The following is an 18387-nucleotide window of genomic DNA, read 5'->3' on the forward strand; positions in this document are numbered from 1 at the left end:
CGATTGATATGTTTTAGTTTTTATGAAATATTCACACTGTGCACACCAGAGTTGGAGTAATTGTAATTTGTAATTGAGCTGAATGTAATTGTAATTGTAATTGAAGCATTTTCATTTTGTGTAATTGTAATTGTAATTGTAATTTGATAAAATTTTTGCATAATTACAATTTGAATTACAGCACATCGTTATTGAGACCTGACAAGCACAACACAAAATAATTGACGCTTCTTCGTTTTACGATCAACAGCCAACCAGCGTTTACCGCAACACTAATAACTGTTTCCCATCAACATGTCAAAATTTATAAACGTTAAAATAATTGTTTTTCGCGTTGATAATGGTGTTATGAGTGCAGGATATTATGGTTACGGGTGGGGTATATTAGGGTTCCTACACATGCCACTTCCTTTTCTGTTATCTTCTGTTGCTTTCATTTAGGGCTTGAGCCACGATGCCATGTGACTAATAATTGGGCTTTTTTGTTGTGCAGTGCCGTAACTGCCACACCCCAAACCCCCCAATTGGGGGAAGCCCGAGCTCGAAGAGGGCTCAAAACTAAGTAGTTAATGAACTCGAATTATGCCAATTTATGCCGATTTAATGCTGCTAAGTGTATTGATTTTTGGGTAGCCTACTCTTCCGCCAAGAAAAACTATGCATGATTTATATAAATAAGCATTCCGGTATCGGCCATTATTGCGCCACGGTGTGCCAAGACATGAAGCTTAGGCAAACATGGGACTCTGAGAAGTGTGCCAAAAAGATCGGAAGCGGGTAAACCTGGACCAAAAAGGACTGACCTAATGTTGACCGAAAACTTCGATATATATATATATATATATATATATTTATAATTGTCCATAGGTGCCTGAATAGCTGGCGCCGAATTCTCAAGTCCTGGCATTCTGCACAGCACAGGACAAATACCATCCTCCATAGAAAAGTTCCTTACCAGTAAAAAACACCAATTTGAAATCATGTGGGTCTTTCAGTTTAGTACGTTTGGGGGATTTCAATATTTTATTAACTATACAGAAGAGAGAAAGTAAAAAATAGCAACATGCCAAACAATCAATCTATTAACAGATTATATTTTTATTTGCCCAAGACACATATACAATGTACAATGCGATATATAGGACACACAATGCGATGAAATGAGCAGATAGGGGGATGCCGAACAACCAACCAGTTGGGGTCTCTTGAACTGGCAATAAGTAATTATACCAACAGGCCCGCCCAAATATGTTTAATTATTAGCTACGTGCCCTAAATTTTCAAGACAACACTTCATTCGGTTCTAACGGTAAATTTGATTGCGTGGGGTCCATCACCCTACGGAGGGAGCCAAGACCAACGTTTTTTGGGGGGCTGACGAAGTGCTGTTTCGACCTTGATGCTGTATAACGGTAATCGCTTCGAAGAGATTAATAGTTTAGTAATTTTATGTTGCTCATCAGTCACGGTGATGAGTTTTTCCGTAACGCATAGTAGATTTCGGATTAATTCTGTCAGCAGTCATATGAATATGATGATTACTTTATAGCGCTATTTCAATGTTCGGTGTTTTGCTTCTGCACAAATAGTCCCGGTCGTGAAATACCAGATTATTTCGCTGTGAAGCAGCTGGCATTATTTTCCATACGGTAACCAAATAAGGTGCAAATTAAAACTTGAGAAGTCATTCATTAAGCTATGACATTATAACAGCAGGTACCAGGTAGTACTCAAATCCAGAGTTGGACAATTAATTTTAATTGTAATTGGGCTGAATGTAATTAAATACATTTTTCATGTAATTGTAATTGTAATTTGATATTTTAGCAAGGAGTAATTGTAATTGAAACATGCAAGGAAGTAATTGTAATTATAATTGAGCTGCAATAATGTAATTCATCCAACTCTGGTGTACACTGTAGGCTACACTCATTTCGAAACGTGTACGGTTAAACTCTTAGTATATAAACCAATGTGGAATCTATAGAACGGTCTTCACTGCCCAGTGTCCACAAAACACTCACCGGAATATTCAACACTGGTCAAAAGTTCAAAGACACAGATATGCAGATCAAAGTCGCGTATCTAAGTCTTTTCAGTCACTAAGCCTCAGCGTAGCGGTTTGTTTTTGAGGTATTCAATGAATACTATTCATGGTGTTTGTCGACTACTATGGTCATTTACACCAGGCCAATATTCTTCATTTTTTATTCCGTGACTGCCGACTTATAGCAGGGCCCCACTTCTAGCCTTTTTGTAAGACACCGCTTACGCGGATGAGGTGGCTAGCAGTAGCCTAGATAAACCTCCAACACTTGGGTATAGGAATTATAAAGTCGAACCCGGTCGGACTCTAGCCCACAACCCAGCGTAGCGGTGATTCGGATTCAGAATAAATTCGGTCATTGCCTGCTTACATATTATCGCAATCAAGAATTTAATCAAGAAAAGGCAGGAAGTCGCTACACATTTGCTACTAACACTTTAACATAAAGAGGGAACGTTCGAAGAAGAACTCGGAAAGGATGGATACTTCTTTTCCCGTTCAAACAACAAGGACTTAAAAATTCTCGAAATGGTGTGAGAAGATAGCCCCTTCGAACTTGTTCATCTCAGCGCAAGCCTCCTCAACGTTCTGCGTCATCGGTGGTGGCCCGCAGCTGAACACACCAAACTCATCGACCTGAAAACGTGTAGCAGTGTGTGATGTCTCGCATTATTGACTCGGGCAAAACAACCTAAATGAACTTCACTTTGATAACTTAGCGCGACAAACTCTCGGTCGCATTATGAAGTGATGTGTAAACGTACCGTTGTCTCGTATTCTTTGGACAAGGCCCTGAAGAAATCCCGGAATTTCGGCCGTCCAAAATGAGTGACAGCGCTAAGTCCGGTGAACAAAGACCTTCCTGACAGCCTTTGGAACTTCCTTTCGCATATGTACTGAACGGAAGGTGCGTATTGAGCACAGCGTGGCAGTGATGCGAGGTTCACGTTCTGGTTTGTAAAGACGCAAATCAACATACCAACATCAAAGTCCGGAAATCAAATCGAGATGGAATTTGGGTGATGAAAATATGAGGCTCCATTATTCCTTTGTCGTCTGCGTTTTCCGCTTCCCGAATGATGTCTGTCAACCATTCGAACTCCTTCTGGTCACGCGTCAACCACATGAAGAATACCTGTAGCATGCGTATTTAGTTGACGCCATTAGGCCAATTACGACATCCATGTAACTTATTAGGGCGATTTTTTTACCTAAAAACGGAAGATTTTGACCTAAAAAATTAAAATTTTGACCTGATGTATGCAAATTAGGTGTTTTTGCACATAATGTAAAAATTATACTATTTATCTTCATTTCCGGTTGGAACTGTCTGTCCTTACGAAATAGTTTGGCCTGAAAAAACGTTTTTGGCTTAAAAACTGACAAATTTTTGCATGAAAAAACTAGTATTTTAACGAAATCTGGCCCTATGAATAATTCATAGTTATATACCAGTGGTTCCCAACGTGGGCTATATCGCCCCCCAGGGGGCGATTTGGCGGTCTAGGGGGGCGAAAATAACGAAGGGGGCGATAGGGGGGCGAAAATGGAAGAAGGGGGCTATGGGGGGGGGGCGAAAACAACGAAGGGGGCGATAGGGGGGCGATGGCGCGTTAAAACGGCTATATTGGAGTCGGGACCGTAACTACCGCACCCCAAACCCTCCAATTGGGAGTGGGGGCCCGAAATCGAAGGAAGCCAAAATTTATTTCGTGAATTAACATGAATGATAGAGTAATTTTTTAGAAAATCATGCGACTTTTTCAAAATTTTCGCGCTGTGCGCGATTTAATATCTTCATGTATCTTGATGTTGGGGTCCCCGTCATCCAACAAAAATACGCATGATTTATGGAAATGGGAGACTTCGGCGTCACCCATTACTGCGCCACGACGCACCAAGACACATGAAGTTGGAGGCCATGTAACATGCGACTCCGAGAAGTGTGCCAGAACGATCCGCAGCGAGAAGACCTTGTCCGAAAGGAATGCCCTTGTGCTGACCGAAAACTTCGATATGTATACATATATGTTTAGTTGTCTATAGGCGCCTCAATGGCTGGCGTCGAATGTTTCTATCCTGGCGACCTTAACCCTACAGGACAAATTCCATCCCGCAAGGAAAATATTATTTGACATGTGCGTCTTTTAGTTTGGTACGTTTTGACGATTTCCATATCTTCTGATATAGCAGATATAGGAGGTCACGAAATAGCATCATGTAAAGAAGTCAATATAACAACGATTCCGCCGAGGATGTTTAATTATTATTTAGGGGTCCTACCTTTTCCAACATACCACATCGACCATATTGACCGATTCAAACATGAATTATATAAATTTGTTGCGCTTCGCTCGTTCAGGCGAAATACAGGGACTCACCAAACAGTACATGAAATAGGGTATAGCTGATATGTAGCGACAAAAAGCCCACTGGCTGAGGGGGGTCTGGGGTTTGGTTTATCACCCTATGGGGCCAAAGACCAACGTTTTTTGGGGGGGGCTGACGAATATTGTTTTTCGGTTCCCAATATCTGGGGGGCGATGATCGGTGTGGAGCTTCAAAAGGGGGCGATGAGTCGAAAAAGGTTGGGAACCAATGTTATATACAGTTACATCACGTATTATGGCAGAAACAATTAAAATTTGTTGTAGTACAACGAAAGATACTTTCCTACATTATCGGGTAAAAAATGTCTGTCCTTACTAAGTTGCTTGCCCACATTGGAGAAAGAACGTTCGACAGCAGCAGTTGTTGGCTGGCAACACTAAAGTTGTGTTGCTTCAGTCTGACAATGTTGTATATATCACAATTTTTCATCATGTGCTTCTTGATGTAAGAACCATGCAATGCCCAGCAAGCAGTCTTGTTTCAGTTAGGCTATTGCGGTACGTTGGCGGTAACACCATGTCAACCTATTGTTCCAGTTGACCGTCTATGATTCATAATGAGCAGACAATGGGCCGTCTACAACGGTAGGCATATAAAGTAAGCAACAAGCTGTAAAATATCAAATGATAAGTTCACCGACAGTGCAAAATCTACGATACAAACGAAATGCAGAGGTCAATAAAAATTTGACTTTGTAAACAATTTTGACAAATTTTGACCTAACGCTACAATTTTGACATGTCAAAAAAATCGCCCTATACTTAGAATCGTTTGCTAACTGCCACACTAACTCGATGTGAGGAGGTTGCTGAAGACAGATTCAGATTTCGAGTAAGAACGATAAAATAACGATTGGTGCCAGCTCAAGATATAGGATCATTGGAGAATAAGATAAAATCTTGGCATATCGAATATTTCTTCCAACGCAACACATGTATTGAGACTATCATAAACTTTATAGTAAACAGATTTTCAGTATAAGATCGGTGACATTCTACAAAAGTCATTTCGTACGCGCCTACCTTTTTGCAGCGGATCTCCTGATTAATTCTTGTCTTGTGCACTAAATCTTTCAGTATAGATGCAAAGGGAGTAACCCCAATTCCGCCTCCCACTAATATCGAAACATCATATTTGTACCAGTCTTGATGTCCCTCGCCGAATGGACCATCCAAGAATAGCTATGACAAACATCAAACATACATGCTTTTTACGAAAAGTAACAGCCTTATTGCTGCTTACTTTCGGATACGGTGAATCACGGAGTCTGTTTGGGTCGTAAATGTTGCGTAGATTTTTCGTCCACGGTCCGACTGCTCTGATGTGCAATTTTAAAGTTTGCTCGTGAGGTGATGACGTCAACGTGAAAGGGTGGTATTCGTTGTGCGATTGAGAAAGGCAAGCAATGCGTACCTGGATGAAGCGTTTACGAGTTCATCTATTAGTAAGCTACCTCCAAGAAGCTGTTCGACGTGTTCGCTGTTCGTGTTTATCTTAGTAAAATATATGTATAATTGTATATTTCTCAGCTATGCAACTTCACGGCCCGATCCCCGAAAGAATAGATAAGATTACCGAGAACCTACAATTTGGATAAAGTAGATCCCTACTTTTCATCTATATATAGCTTCTTTTTAGGTCACATACATTCCTACTGTACAGTAATAGACAGTACTCGATGGGGTGATTCAGCTCCTTTAGGCCACTAGAGGGTGTTTATGCTGATTGCTTTCTGATTACCTTTACTGCGTGAATATTCCTTTCATTCTGTACTATAGTTAGGGGCGGCATCGTTTCTGTTCGCTGTTTACATGCCTTAATTCTGTTTTATTGCCTTGTTGTATTCAGATACATTAGCCCACCTTTATGTTAATAAAAGCCTAGGAACTGATCGCATTGAGCTGGGTAAGGCGTTCCAATGCAGTGGTTCCCAAGGCAGGCATCAGCGCCCCCTGGGGGCGTTCGCGAGCGTCAATGGGGCGCTGGCCAGGAAATGGGCGATTGGGGGCACTGGATATAAACTTGGGAGGTAGGGGGCGCTAAGAGTAAAGGGGGCGGTGTAGGTTTAGAAGGCAACTGCTGCATAGTGTTGAAACGATTGATGAATAAAGCAGCTAAATTCGCAGTAAATATGCAGAATCGATTCATTCAGGGCAATTTAGGGTCGTCTGTCTATTAGGGCTCTTCAAAGATGACTTTTTTTCTCAAATCGCACTGGCTACTTGATAAAATTGTTAGGTTACCTAATTTAAGCCTACACACCAAATTTGGTTCAATTTCAACCAGTTGCCGCATTGCTACAGGAGAAGAAAGTTTCTATTTATTATATAGTTCCAGGATATATTCTATTAGAAATTCCTCACTGGATAATCAATCCATTCTGTTATGTTCCCGAGCATGAAATGATTGAGTGGCTGATTACATTGTAGTGTAAAACAATTTTGAATTCAACTCAAAGTTCTACATATCCAATCATTCGTTCTGGATTTACAATTAAATCAAATACTCTCATTGGAGTCGGCTTGACTTTTTCGTCGTTGTCCTTCCCCGCTGATATTGGATAGATCGCGTTGTCAGTGCTGTGACTGTAACTTTTAGAATGAGATTGTTATTATCAAAACTCAAACCCCGTATGACGAAGATAATGATAATAATACACCAGCTTCATCCATCTCATTATTAGCTATAATAAATGCAGAGCAATTTTCGTTTTATGATTTAGGAGTGGTGAGGGGGTTTCGGGGGGCGTCTGGCACATCATCCGTTGTCCAGGGGGACGGTAGGCCGAAAAAGTTTAAGAAACACTGGTTAACTGTTAACATATATTTCCGCGAACAAATCAGCAAGCCGGATTCAGCAATCATTCATACCCATTGCCCTGCTTTGTAGTCGAATGTCGACGGCTTTTTGAATTCGAGATAAGTAACATGCGACGGGAGAAGCTCCGCTCTCATGACGGAAATTTCAGACTTGTTGCGGCTGATGCTGTAGAGCTTGTCGAGCGTATAAAGTACCGCCGGGCCCAAGAAGAAGTAGTAAAAGAACGGGCGCTGGAGATAAAAGTAATACTCGGTGTGAGCCACCAGTTGGTGTCAATGGTATTTAGAAAGGTGTGTGATATCTAGTCAGGTAAACATGCCTAACTTCACCCACCTGCACCAAATAGCCGCTGCCGTGCAGAACCATAAAAATATACAAGAGAATGTATCCGTAGCTGTGAGTCCACCAAAACCAACGAAATACCCAAAGTCTCGCGTGGTCGCTAGCGAATACGTACCTGAAATGTTCAGATTTGCATATCGATGAGAGGGTCTCACGTAAAGGATTTACGATTGAATCGAAACGGAAATAGAATACAGAAACGGAATTATTCATGTCTTTAATCTAATCAAATGGTATTCGCTAGGGATGGTGTGAACGTGAGGTTTACGTTCGCGTTCTGTGTGTGAATGTGAATCCCACATATTTAGAGGTTCACGTTCACAAATGAGCCTTGTGCACTTCATTCAACTTCGGGCCACTCTATGCAAGGCGCTGGCAGCATAACAAAACAATAAACATTAAACGAGCATGCATGCACCTTGCCAAAAATTTTAATGGCTTTGGTTTGCTCGAAATATTCAGTTTTCCGTTTGTGAATATTTAGCGACTCTCTGCTGTGAGCTTGACCCCCCAATCACACAACATCAAGAACCAGATGTACTACATGTATGTAGTCAACGAATGATGCTTATTCAATCAAACAGTACATTTATTGTAAAGAATACGTCGTAGTCTAATATAAAAAAAATCCAGCATCATGGTATTAACCTTGATTTAATATGTTTATTCAGACATAAAAATAAAATGTGTGCGATGGGGGTGTTGGCTAGACTACTGTTTAACTTGTTTATGTGGTAATCTTAGTAGCACGTATAGTAACCCCAATCTGCTCACTATCAATGTAGCAATAGTCAGACGCCGAATACATTGTCCGGTCTATCATCGACCGGTAAGGCCTGAGCTTATAATCCCTTGCAAGTCCTCGTCGAAATTGTTGGCAAAGCGACGGAAGATAATGATTTTATGGAATTAATATAGCATTTGATGGCTTCAGTTGATACATTTGGTGACGTTTAAAAAGTCAGCATTGTGGCATAATATGGCCTGAGTCGTCGCTAGGTATCTTGTATAGCACTCCACTGAAATATATAGAGTTGGAATTAGCAATATGACGTCATGCGACTTCAAGGTTCACGTTTGCGTTCATAAAGAACATTTCAAAAAGATTTGCGTTCACACGAACCTGAACCTTTTTCGAGGGTTCGCACCATCCCTAGATTCGTGACATATTTCCTCATTTATATGTCGAATCTTATGTTCGGATTCAACTATATGAAGTCGGGCTAGGCCAGGATTGATATATAGTCACATAAGAATTGTTGAAACCATTTGATAATTAACATAATATTTATTTTCCTTATACGTTGATATCAGCCGTACTCACGCATAAGCTACAGTTTAGTAGCTGAGACCTAATAAGGTTCTGCTTCAAATCAGTTTTTTCCGTTGATATATTATTTTACTATCACCGTTTTGATTTTATTGATTATTTTGGTTTTTTCAAATTTTCCGACGAGATGCGTGAATGTGGTTTATTATCGGACAATCATGTGCATTTTATATTAACCGGGGATAGGATTTCGTCACCGGCACCAGTATTCTTCGGCTATTTGACAGACAGAGTGAAAAAGAGCAACGAGCGGCAGTCAATCAATATGAAAGTATTTTTGCTGTGGATAGTTAGTTGTCTGCGACATTTCCGAAGCACTTGTGGGGTACCGAAAAGGAAGCGAAATCCGGAGTCTCTATCGAAAGATTCCCTCATCTCTGATGCCTAAGCGTTGCAAAACTATTATGGATGGTCCTGATTTGACTCAACATATTTCCTCGCTACTAGAACAGATCAGCAATGAATCTAGCGACCCATCATTACCACATAGGCTAAACGTTTTCAGCTATCATTATCATATAGGTTAAACGTTTTCAGCTATGTGGATGATGATTCACAGTACAACATTATTAAAGTTTAAGCGTAATCCTTCATCCCCTTGATTGGAATAGTCGTCATCCACCCCATTTTCTTTTGTTCGTATTGTTGTTATTACGAGTAAAATAAAAACAATAAAATAAAAAAAATCATGATTTGAATTATTTATTCGATTAAAATCGATTTTACTCGGGGGTAAAATGATTTTACCCGGAACCTACTGAGACCTACTACCAGTCGGCAATAAAGCTGCTCTAATATCCTGAATGTTGCGAAAATCTATAAACGACGGAGCACAGTGCACAAACTTACATCGTAATGACAACCAGGGTAGCAAGGATGCCTGTAAATCCCGTGATCGTTTGCCAAGCCCAGTAATGGAATTTAGGCAGCTCATCGCTGGTGCGCCAGTAATCCGGGAAAAGGCAGCTCAAATCGCTGGACGGTTGTGTGGCTATGGAGTAGAAGTTGATCGAGTGTCCGAAGATATGAATAACTGTTGAAATCGACAAATATTGCAACAGCCATGGTAACATAGAAGCCACGCTGTCGCGAACCTGTGAATATCATTGCTTGCCATGCGATGTATCGGTGCATCGACACGGCGGCGTCAAACGGTATGTAGCGATTGAGGAAGGTTTCTCTTAGGAAGGTGATGGTGTTTCTGCTCATGGTCACGAGAAGGCATGAATACGTGAACATCATTCCGGACGCGGCGCCACGAGTAAACGAAACTCCGTAGCCACAGATTCGACGGAGCCCGCCGTGTTCTCTTTCAACAGAGTAATCTGCGTCATAGGCAACAATTTAAGGATATCATTGGGTACGGCAAGGGTTCTTGACCTGGTGCACGCGGACTAGTTTTAATCTGTCCACGGAAGGGAAATCTTAAAATCACAACTAACTACATTATTCATATTTTTTTCAATCTTTCTTTTTGAATTATGCCCATATTTTGTCTTATTTCCAGTGCTCACCACAGGTAGGGTTACCATGCGCCCTCTTCCAAGAGGATGTGTCCTCTTTTTTTACTTTTATGAAAGTGTCCTCGGAGGACGCCGAAATGTCCTCTTTTTTGAGATTTTGTCTTCTTTTTAAGAATTTTGGTTACAGGGCAAAATTCTACTGAGGTACAGTAAATCTGCACTGAAGTAACTCTCCGGTGGCTACTTCGGGAGCTGGGACGGAAAGTTGACCTTTTTTGTCAACTAACTGATGATGTGAAAGAGAAACTGTATTTTGGGAGCTGAGATCGAAAGTTGACCTTTTTTCTTTAGTCAACCGACCACGAAGTGCAAAAAATTTACCATTTTTACGGATTTTCCTCCTGTATTGCAAGTCTGAAAATTTTGAAAAAGTGTCCTCTCTTCACATTTCCAAAATGTGGTAACCCTAACCACAGGTCACAACAGCGACACGGACGAAACGAATAGTCGAGAACACTAATAACTGTACTCCAACTTGCATTCGATCAGCGAGAAGGGCTGGGTGAAAGTGGTGACTTTATTTAGTCATTACCAGGCCGTATTATGTTTGGCATATTATGAATCATACTCCGAAATAATAGTACATACTGAGCGTTTCATCCCGCGTGGAACGAGATGCCGAAAGAGTTCTTATACTTACAATAAACCCTTTCCGCGAATATCGCCCAAGCCACCAGCGTGTACAACGTCAGCCAGTAGATGTGCATTCGATAATTCCGGATGTATTTTTGAAAGGCGATCATTCGTGACTCGAACTGCGACGGCTCTTTCTTCTCCAATTCTTGGAGGCGGATGGCGACAGTATTACGTCTTGCGAATGCCCCGCGAGAAGTCGACTGCTCTGAGCGATCGTTGGTCGCCACAGATCTAAGGATATATGCCGATACATATATGTGGAATATACAACAAAACGCAGGCGTGGCGGAGGCGTATACACGTACGTACAGCTTCTGATAATTATTATCACTTAATAGAAGGACCATGGCGTTATGGAGGTCATGTTAAACGTCTGTAACACGTTTTGCTACGCGGAGATGATAATGGGCAATTATTACACTGGTCAACACATATTTTTAGGCAGTCAAAGTAAGGGTGGTTGGGGGGTTTTCAAGCGCATTTATTCCGAATATGACCTTAGTTTTTTTCAAATTGGCTCTTGTTTTGGGGGGCTATTTTCACTAAAATCGCGTAACTCCTCTGTATGGGCTGGAATCGGTGTTGCCCAAACTCTTTTGAGCTAGCACATCCCTGGACAACGGCTAGATCTAGAGTGTCAGCGCCCCCCCCCCGACTCCCCCTGACCACGCCTAAATCAAACGAAAGTTGTTCTGCATTTATTACAGCTAATTATGAGACGGGTCAAGCTGGTGTATTATTATGATCACCCTCGTCGCATTGGGTTTGAGTTTTGATAAGAACAATCTATTTCGAAAATCTCCAGTCACCAGGTTCCGTACTGTGAAGTCGGTTTCTGCTGCGAGTCAGAAACCTTGTCACGGCTTTTAAAACACGTTCTATTAGTATTAAATATGATCGAGGAAAGGCAGCGGCACAAAACTCGACCCGATTCTAATGAGAGTATGTCGCCATGATTTAATTGTGTATCCTATCCACAACGAATAATTGGATATATTGAACTTCAGTTTGAACTCAAAACTGTTCTACCTCTGACACTATAATCTAACGCGAAACAATAACTTCATATTGTTAATTTATTCGCTAAAAGCTTTTCGACTGACTCTCATCAGTAGCGAACGTCAGTAATAGGGTGAATCAAATTCAAAATGTAGAAACTATTTTGTCTGTATGACGTAATATTAACAAAAACAAACAATTAGTAGACAAGCAAGATACGTTAGCAACGATACAAAACAAACGTATCTACAATCCTGGAATATTTCATTAATGTTATGTGTTGTTGTTTCCAGTTATTTATAACTGAATATGTACTCGTTAACGTTTGTTTTGTATCGTTACTATACCGTATATAGAAAAGTCGATTATAACTTGACAATGTTGATCCTGCCATTCAATGGACTAATTTAGCAGTCGGTAGCGCGGTAGGGGGTAGGGGTGTAGGGGGCGCTACGAGTAAACGGGGGCGGTGTAGGTTTGGAAGGCAACTGCTGCGTAGTGTTGAAACGACTGATGAATAAAGCAGCTGAATTCGCAGCAATATTCAGAATCGATTCATTCAGGGCAATTTAGGATCGTCCGTCTATCTCAGTGGTTCTTATCCTTGCCCCCAGCGCCGCCCAAGGGGCGCTGGCGATTTTGAAGGGGGCGGAAACGCTCAGGGGGCGATATGGGGGGCGCTGGGCTCAGGGGGGCGGTATGGGGGGCGCTGGAGAAAAATGGCTTCGCAGTAGATGATGTGGTGGTAGGACATATCCTTAATGAGTATTCAGAGCAAATTAACACCGAAAACTTCGTTATAGCCTTCAAAATACAAATAGTTTTATTTGTCCATGGGCGCCTAAATGACTGGCACCGAATGTTGCTGTCTTGGCAATCTGAACCCCAGAAGGCGAATTCCATCTGACAGAGAAAAATTATATGCCAGTGAATAAATACCAATTTGAAATCGTGTGCGTCTTTTAGTTTAGTACGATTTGGCGACAGGGATATTCCTGTTGAGCGATATCCCCGTTGGGCGATATCCCCGTTGGGCGATCCCCGTTTTTGATATAGCAGACAGGAGGTCACGAAATAACATCATGCAACGAAGTCATACCAACGGGTTCGCCCGCCCGAATATGTTTAATTATTAGTTACGGGCCCTACAGTTTCCAAGACACCTCACAATGTTCGCTTTAAGTTTTGATGAGTCTGCGCACACTCAACAACTCACTGCGCTGACCCTTGGACAACAGTGCGTAACGACTAAAAAAAGGTCATAACTTCTGATTTGTTGTGCGCAACGTAGATTTTCTGTGCGCAGCGACCGTGTCGGCACTGCGCACGTGCGCAGCTTAGAGGGAACATTGTACCGCACTCAGCTCTACCGGTAAATCTGGTAACGTGAGCAGAGAGGACAAGAAATTGATAGCAATATATATGCAATCCTCGATCTTAGCCTACTGTCCGATTCTAGTATGATATCGACAGTTTTCGCGCTTCGCAAAGGCACGCTAAACAGTACAGCTGATTCCGCGGCAAAAGCGAACAACGTGATGGGGGGCGGTCGGTTTACCACCCTATGGGAGCCCAAGACCCAAGTTTTTTCGGGGGCCTGACGAAGTGCCGTTTCGTTCCTGCCAACGGGTATACACCCGAAGATGTATGATTATTATTGAGAGGTCCTACCTTTTCAATCACACATCACTCAGCTTTACCGGTAAATCTGTTTACGTGAGCAGAGAGAGGATAAAAATTGATCTCAATATGCATGCAATTCCCGATCATATTGACCAATTCAATCATTAATTAGTGAAATGTTTCGCGCTTCGCGCGTCTAAGCGAGAATAGCTGCCTCAGTAAATGGACGCCCAATGTAGATGACTATTATCAGCAAATATCGGACAGCCGAATGGGGGTCTGGGGGCGAAGCCCCCCGGAAGTTTGGTTTATCACCCGATGGGGACTCAAGACCAACGTTTTTTGTTGGGGGGGGCTGACGAAGTGCTGTTACGGCCCTGGTAACGAATTAATTGTACCTACGGGCACGCCCGAATAAGTTTAATTATTAATTACGTGCCCTTTATTTTCCTGTACACCAGCTCACTCCGCGCTGCTGGTAAATCTGATTACGTGGGCTGAGAGGATAAAAAGTTTATAGCGACTTATATATGTAAATACCACCTATTCATTAAAGCATTATAGAAAATTTTGGTACCTAGGGCGAACAGGCCACACAAACTTTGCTGACCATCGAAATCACGCTATGGGGTTCTTGGGGGCGAAGTCCTCAGAAGTTTGGTTTATCACGCTATGGGTGCACAAGGCAATCGTTTTTAGGGGGATTGACGAAGTGCTGTTGCGGCCCTCCCTCTTACTCATTGTCTTTATTACATTCCTTATAATATGAGGTTGGGGGGCGCTGGAGCACGATAATTTTTGAAAGGGGGCGCTGGAGGAAAAAAGGTTAAGAACCACTGGTCTATCTACTCAGCCGTTCCAGAAAAGTCCATTGTTACTTAACAATGTGGATCCTGCCTTTCAATGGAGTAATTCAGCAGTCGGCAGTATACCTGAAAACCGTGGTTCATTGTGTGCTTTCAGAACTACGAAGTATTTAAGCAATTATTGCTCACTACAAGGTGTGATGGCATTTTACGAGACACTGTCTTGTGTGATTTTATCCTCTGTGTCAAACGATCGTGGATTTTCCACAGCGCTTTCGTCACGGCGCGACACGTGGCCTTCGTCACAGCGTTCTGGTTGCGAGAAACGATATCGCGTCTACTTGACGGGCATATTTTGCAAAATTTATGAGAGGAATATATCCGGTCTTGGTAATAGTGAAACCATTGCCCTTACTCGCTCATATTTGATAGATCGTGTTGTCAGTGCTGTGACTGTAAATTTTAGAATGAGATTGTTCTTATCAAAACTCGAACCCAATATGACGAGGATGATGATAATATTATAATAATGCACCCGCAGCTTCATCAGTCTCATTATTAACTATAATAAATGCAGAACAACTTTCGTTTTATGATTTAGGCGTGGTTAGGGGTGTCGGGGGGGGGGGGGGCAGGCACTTCATTCGTTGTCCAGGGGGGCGGTAGCTCAAAAAAGTTTGGGTACCACTGTTCTAGAGCTATGCTATGGTATGAGTTTCGGTATTTAGATAAATGGACATAAATTGGATTTATGTAAGGTTTTCATCGGATAGGGCGATTCAGAGGGAGAGGAGGGAGATATGGTTGTGCATGATCTGTATTTAATCTCCTCCTTTTTCATATATAATAATAAAAGTGCATGTAATTGACTTTGAAAGTCGATAAGCTTAGTTCAGACTCTCTGGATTTAGGACGTGATATATTTTCGAGCACGTGGATGTTTTTGCGCCATATACACTGACTCATGATATAAATACATTCCATCCGTGCATATGCATACCATGACTGCGTGATGAACAATTGTATAGGTGCCGCTAGACATGGAAGATGCAGAAATAGCTTTGTAAGGCTTTATAAGTCTTGCACCATCCTGGAAATGCTGAGCGCCAAGCGGGAAAGTCACGGATACCAGTTTACTGATTGGGTCTTTGGTCTGACCGGGCTGGGGGATTGAACCACTGACTAATGGGCCGCTATAACCAACCTTGGCACATCTGCGCGACAGCACCAATGAGAACGCCGTATCATGCATACAAATGTACGTACAGACGGTGAGGTCAATGTCAAAGAAACGATCAAGTTGTTCTAAGTACGGTATGATGACATCATTCGAAACCAACGCACTTCGCAATGTTTTCTCTGGCCGTTCGTCTTGCTCTGTGAATCCTGGTCTCCCGATTTCGCGAGATAGCTGCCCGACCGGTGCCGTTATTTGATGCAGGCCCTTCTGTAACACGAGAAGGAATATTGTTGTAACAGTCAGGAGTTCCGTTATCGACATTTGCTGGTTTGTCATATAAAGCCACTTTACCACATCGTGTATTGCTCGCAGTTGAAAAAATCAAGTCTGTCATGCGTACCAGCTATGCATGACGATGACCATACCTTCGATGATTTGGTAGTCGTCTAATTCGTCCGTGTACTGGCTCATGATGGTTTGAAAATCGTCGAGAGTTAACTGCGTCTTATGCTGGAGTCCGTGGGTTCTCAGAAGTTCTTGCACCAAGCCGTCGATTGTCGACGTGTTCATGTTTGTATCCACCATATCCATCGTTGACCTGGAATGGTACCACTGTCGTTACAGTCGGAAACAAATGTCATACTTGAAGTATGGTATTTTGTAATTATATCGTGAGTTTTTTTCGTCAGGTATAAAAGTATGGTTAAATGCATGTTTCAAGGCGTATAAACTGACAATATGTACGCTGCAAAACTGCAAAATGCTCGTGTTGAAGTATTTACCATTAAAAGTAAGGAAGGTAGTAAGTATACCAGCGAATGATTCATCCTATGTGACAACTGCCCAGTGCCCACAATGATGGGTCAAAATACGGATATGCATCCCCGCAAATAGACCTACAGTTTTCATAGGTAGGTTGTGATCAGTGGTGGCCCTACGATTGGGGGGGGGGGCTATAAGTTTGTAATGGCAGCTTCTGGTGAGCTCCGCCCCTCAGACCACCCTTTCGCGTCTATTGGTACCAACTTAATATTAGTGCGCCATATGGAACGGGATTACGTCATGTGAATGTACACACTATAACACGGGTTTGAAGTAGTCTGGAATGTTGAATTACTTTAGCTCGAGAGCCTTCTTTTATCATACATTGTCAAATTATAAAATAAGTGAACCATTTAACTATAGCTCATGCCTTTATGTTGAAGATTTATGGCATATAGCGCAATCTTATGGAATAGCGATACAACTGCTACAGGCTAAATGGACCCACACTAATCTGGAAAGCTACCGCCTGACATTAGTAACGAGCCAGCACACCACGTCAAGGTTTGAGCCAGGCACTGGATTAGGTCATATCTATTATTGCATGGTTGCAAAGGATAGGTCGCATCAAAACCAAGTACCTCTACCGCATGCAGAGACTTGATGATTATCGGGATATGGGACTTTTCTAACAAATGCAGAGATTTGATGATTGACCAAAGAGGGGGGCCCTTCGACCAGGGGGCGGACAGCCCACCTCGCTCACCCCAAAAGCCACCACTGTTTGTGATTTCCGAACTAACTTCAGAAAGAGTGCTTTACACCTGCGTTATTCTGTGTGATTTTCCATAAACTTCTTTTATGCTTAACTTCAGTTGTTGCAAATATTTGTGATATATATGACACTACAAAAATAAATTCGTGTGGGCTATGGCGCTTACTCGAGCATCATCCGAAACTCGTCCATCGTCAGCTTTCCTGACTGATCCACGTCGTACATGTTGAACATTAAGCTTGCTTTTTCCTTGGCATCACCTGTTAATGGCAAACGACTCAGATCAATATGTGTCGAAGCTTATTGAATGTCAAATGATAATCACGAAAGAGATCACGAAACCGATATTTCCGAAGATATGCTTCAAGCTCGTGGCGATTGAACGGCGTTAACGAAAATTCAGACTTGTACAATGTACAATGCAGTCATACATGTAACTACTGTTCACTCGAATGATTTTGTGTCCCTCCGCATTACTCACATTTGTTCGCAATTACTTAGGGATCAGAATTGTTTCATATATGTACTAACAGCATCATAATGCTGGATACATCGCCAATTTCAAGCTTTGGAGTGCGGGAAACTCGATATGGGGATGAGAGTGGCAAGCTAGCAACTATATTTTGGTTTAGGAATAATCTTTTCCTCATTCTTATCATCTAGATGTCGGTGATTCCCGACAACGTCGGGTTTTTAAACAAGGTGAAGAAGGGATGTTTGATGTCAAGTTTGACGAGCTCGAAAGTGCCGAATGCGACTATATTTCATGTCGCATTGCGCCGCAAATTCGCTTCGTCGGACAAACCTTTCGTAAATATCCACATTACGCTCATGAATTCCCGGTAGTTAATGAAACCACTCCCGTCCCTGTCTGCCGTTTGAAACATTTGATCCACGAACAGACTATCGGGTCTCAATTTCAGGTAGTCCGCAAGTTCTTGTTTGCTTAGAACAATGTTCGCATACTTGTGTTCATCGTCGGATATCGGTTGGGACGTTCCAAACTTGTAAACCTATGACGATAAAAACAAGAATACAATAACGGGTTGTTAAACATATAGAATATATATATAATAGTGTATAAGCTTCCATCGATGTCGAACACAACCTATTCGATCATGGACAAGATAAGTGAAAATGAATCCGGTCATTA

General features: G+C 42.0%; 1 protein-coding gene across 1 annotated transcript in view; it reads right to left on the minus strand.

Moving 5' to 3' along the window:
- Positions 1-2397: 2397 nt before the first annotated feature.
- LOC145433607 (dual oxidase 2-like) overlaps positions 2398-18387 on the minus strand; it is a 34552-nt gene continuing 18562 nt past the window's right edge. Inside the window, exons 19-32 of the mRNA XM_080310747.1 lie at positions 18040-18247; positions 17401-17494; positions 16123-16295; positions 15862-15964; positions 11094-11320; positions 10025-10255; positions 9780-9963; positions 7592-7715; positions 7309-7488; positions 5681-5851; positions 5461-5619; positions 3027-3182; positions 2812-2943; positions 2398-2683 (exon numbers count right to left, since the gene is read on the minus strand). Of these exons, the coding sequence (XP_080166873.1) occupies positions 2561-2683; positions 2812-2943; positions 3027-3182; positions 5461-5619; positions 5681-5851; positions 7309-7488; positions 7592-7715; positions 9780-9963; positions 10025-10255; positions 11094-11320; positions 15862-15964; positions 16123-16295; positions 17401-17494; positions 18040-18247 (2265 nt within the window). The 3' untranslated portion in view covers positions 2398-2560. The remainder of the gene's footprint in view (positions 2684-2811; positions 2944-3026; positions 3183-5460; positions 5620-5680; positions 5852-7308; positions 7489-7591; positions 7716-9779; positions 9964-10024; positions 10256-11093; positions 11321-15861; positions 15965-16122; positions 16296-17400; positions 17495-18039; positions 18248-18387) is intronic.

Source organism: Botryllus schlosseri, chromosome 2 (genome assembly GCF_051294905.1).
Source record: "Botryllus schlosseri isolate E-star chromosome 2, Bs_hap1, whole genome shotgun sequence".
Taxonomy (NCBI): Eukaryota; Metazoa; Chordata; class Ascidiacea; order Stolidobranchia; family Styelidae; genus Botryllus; species Botryllus schlosseri.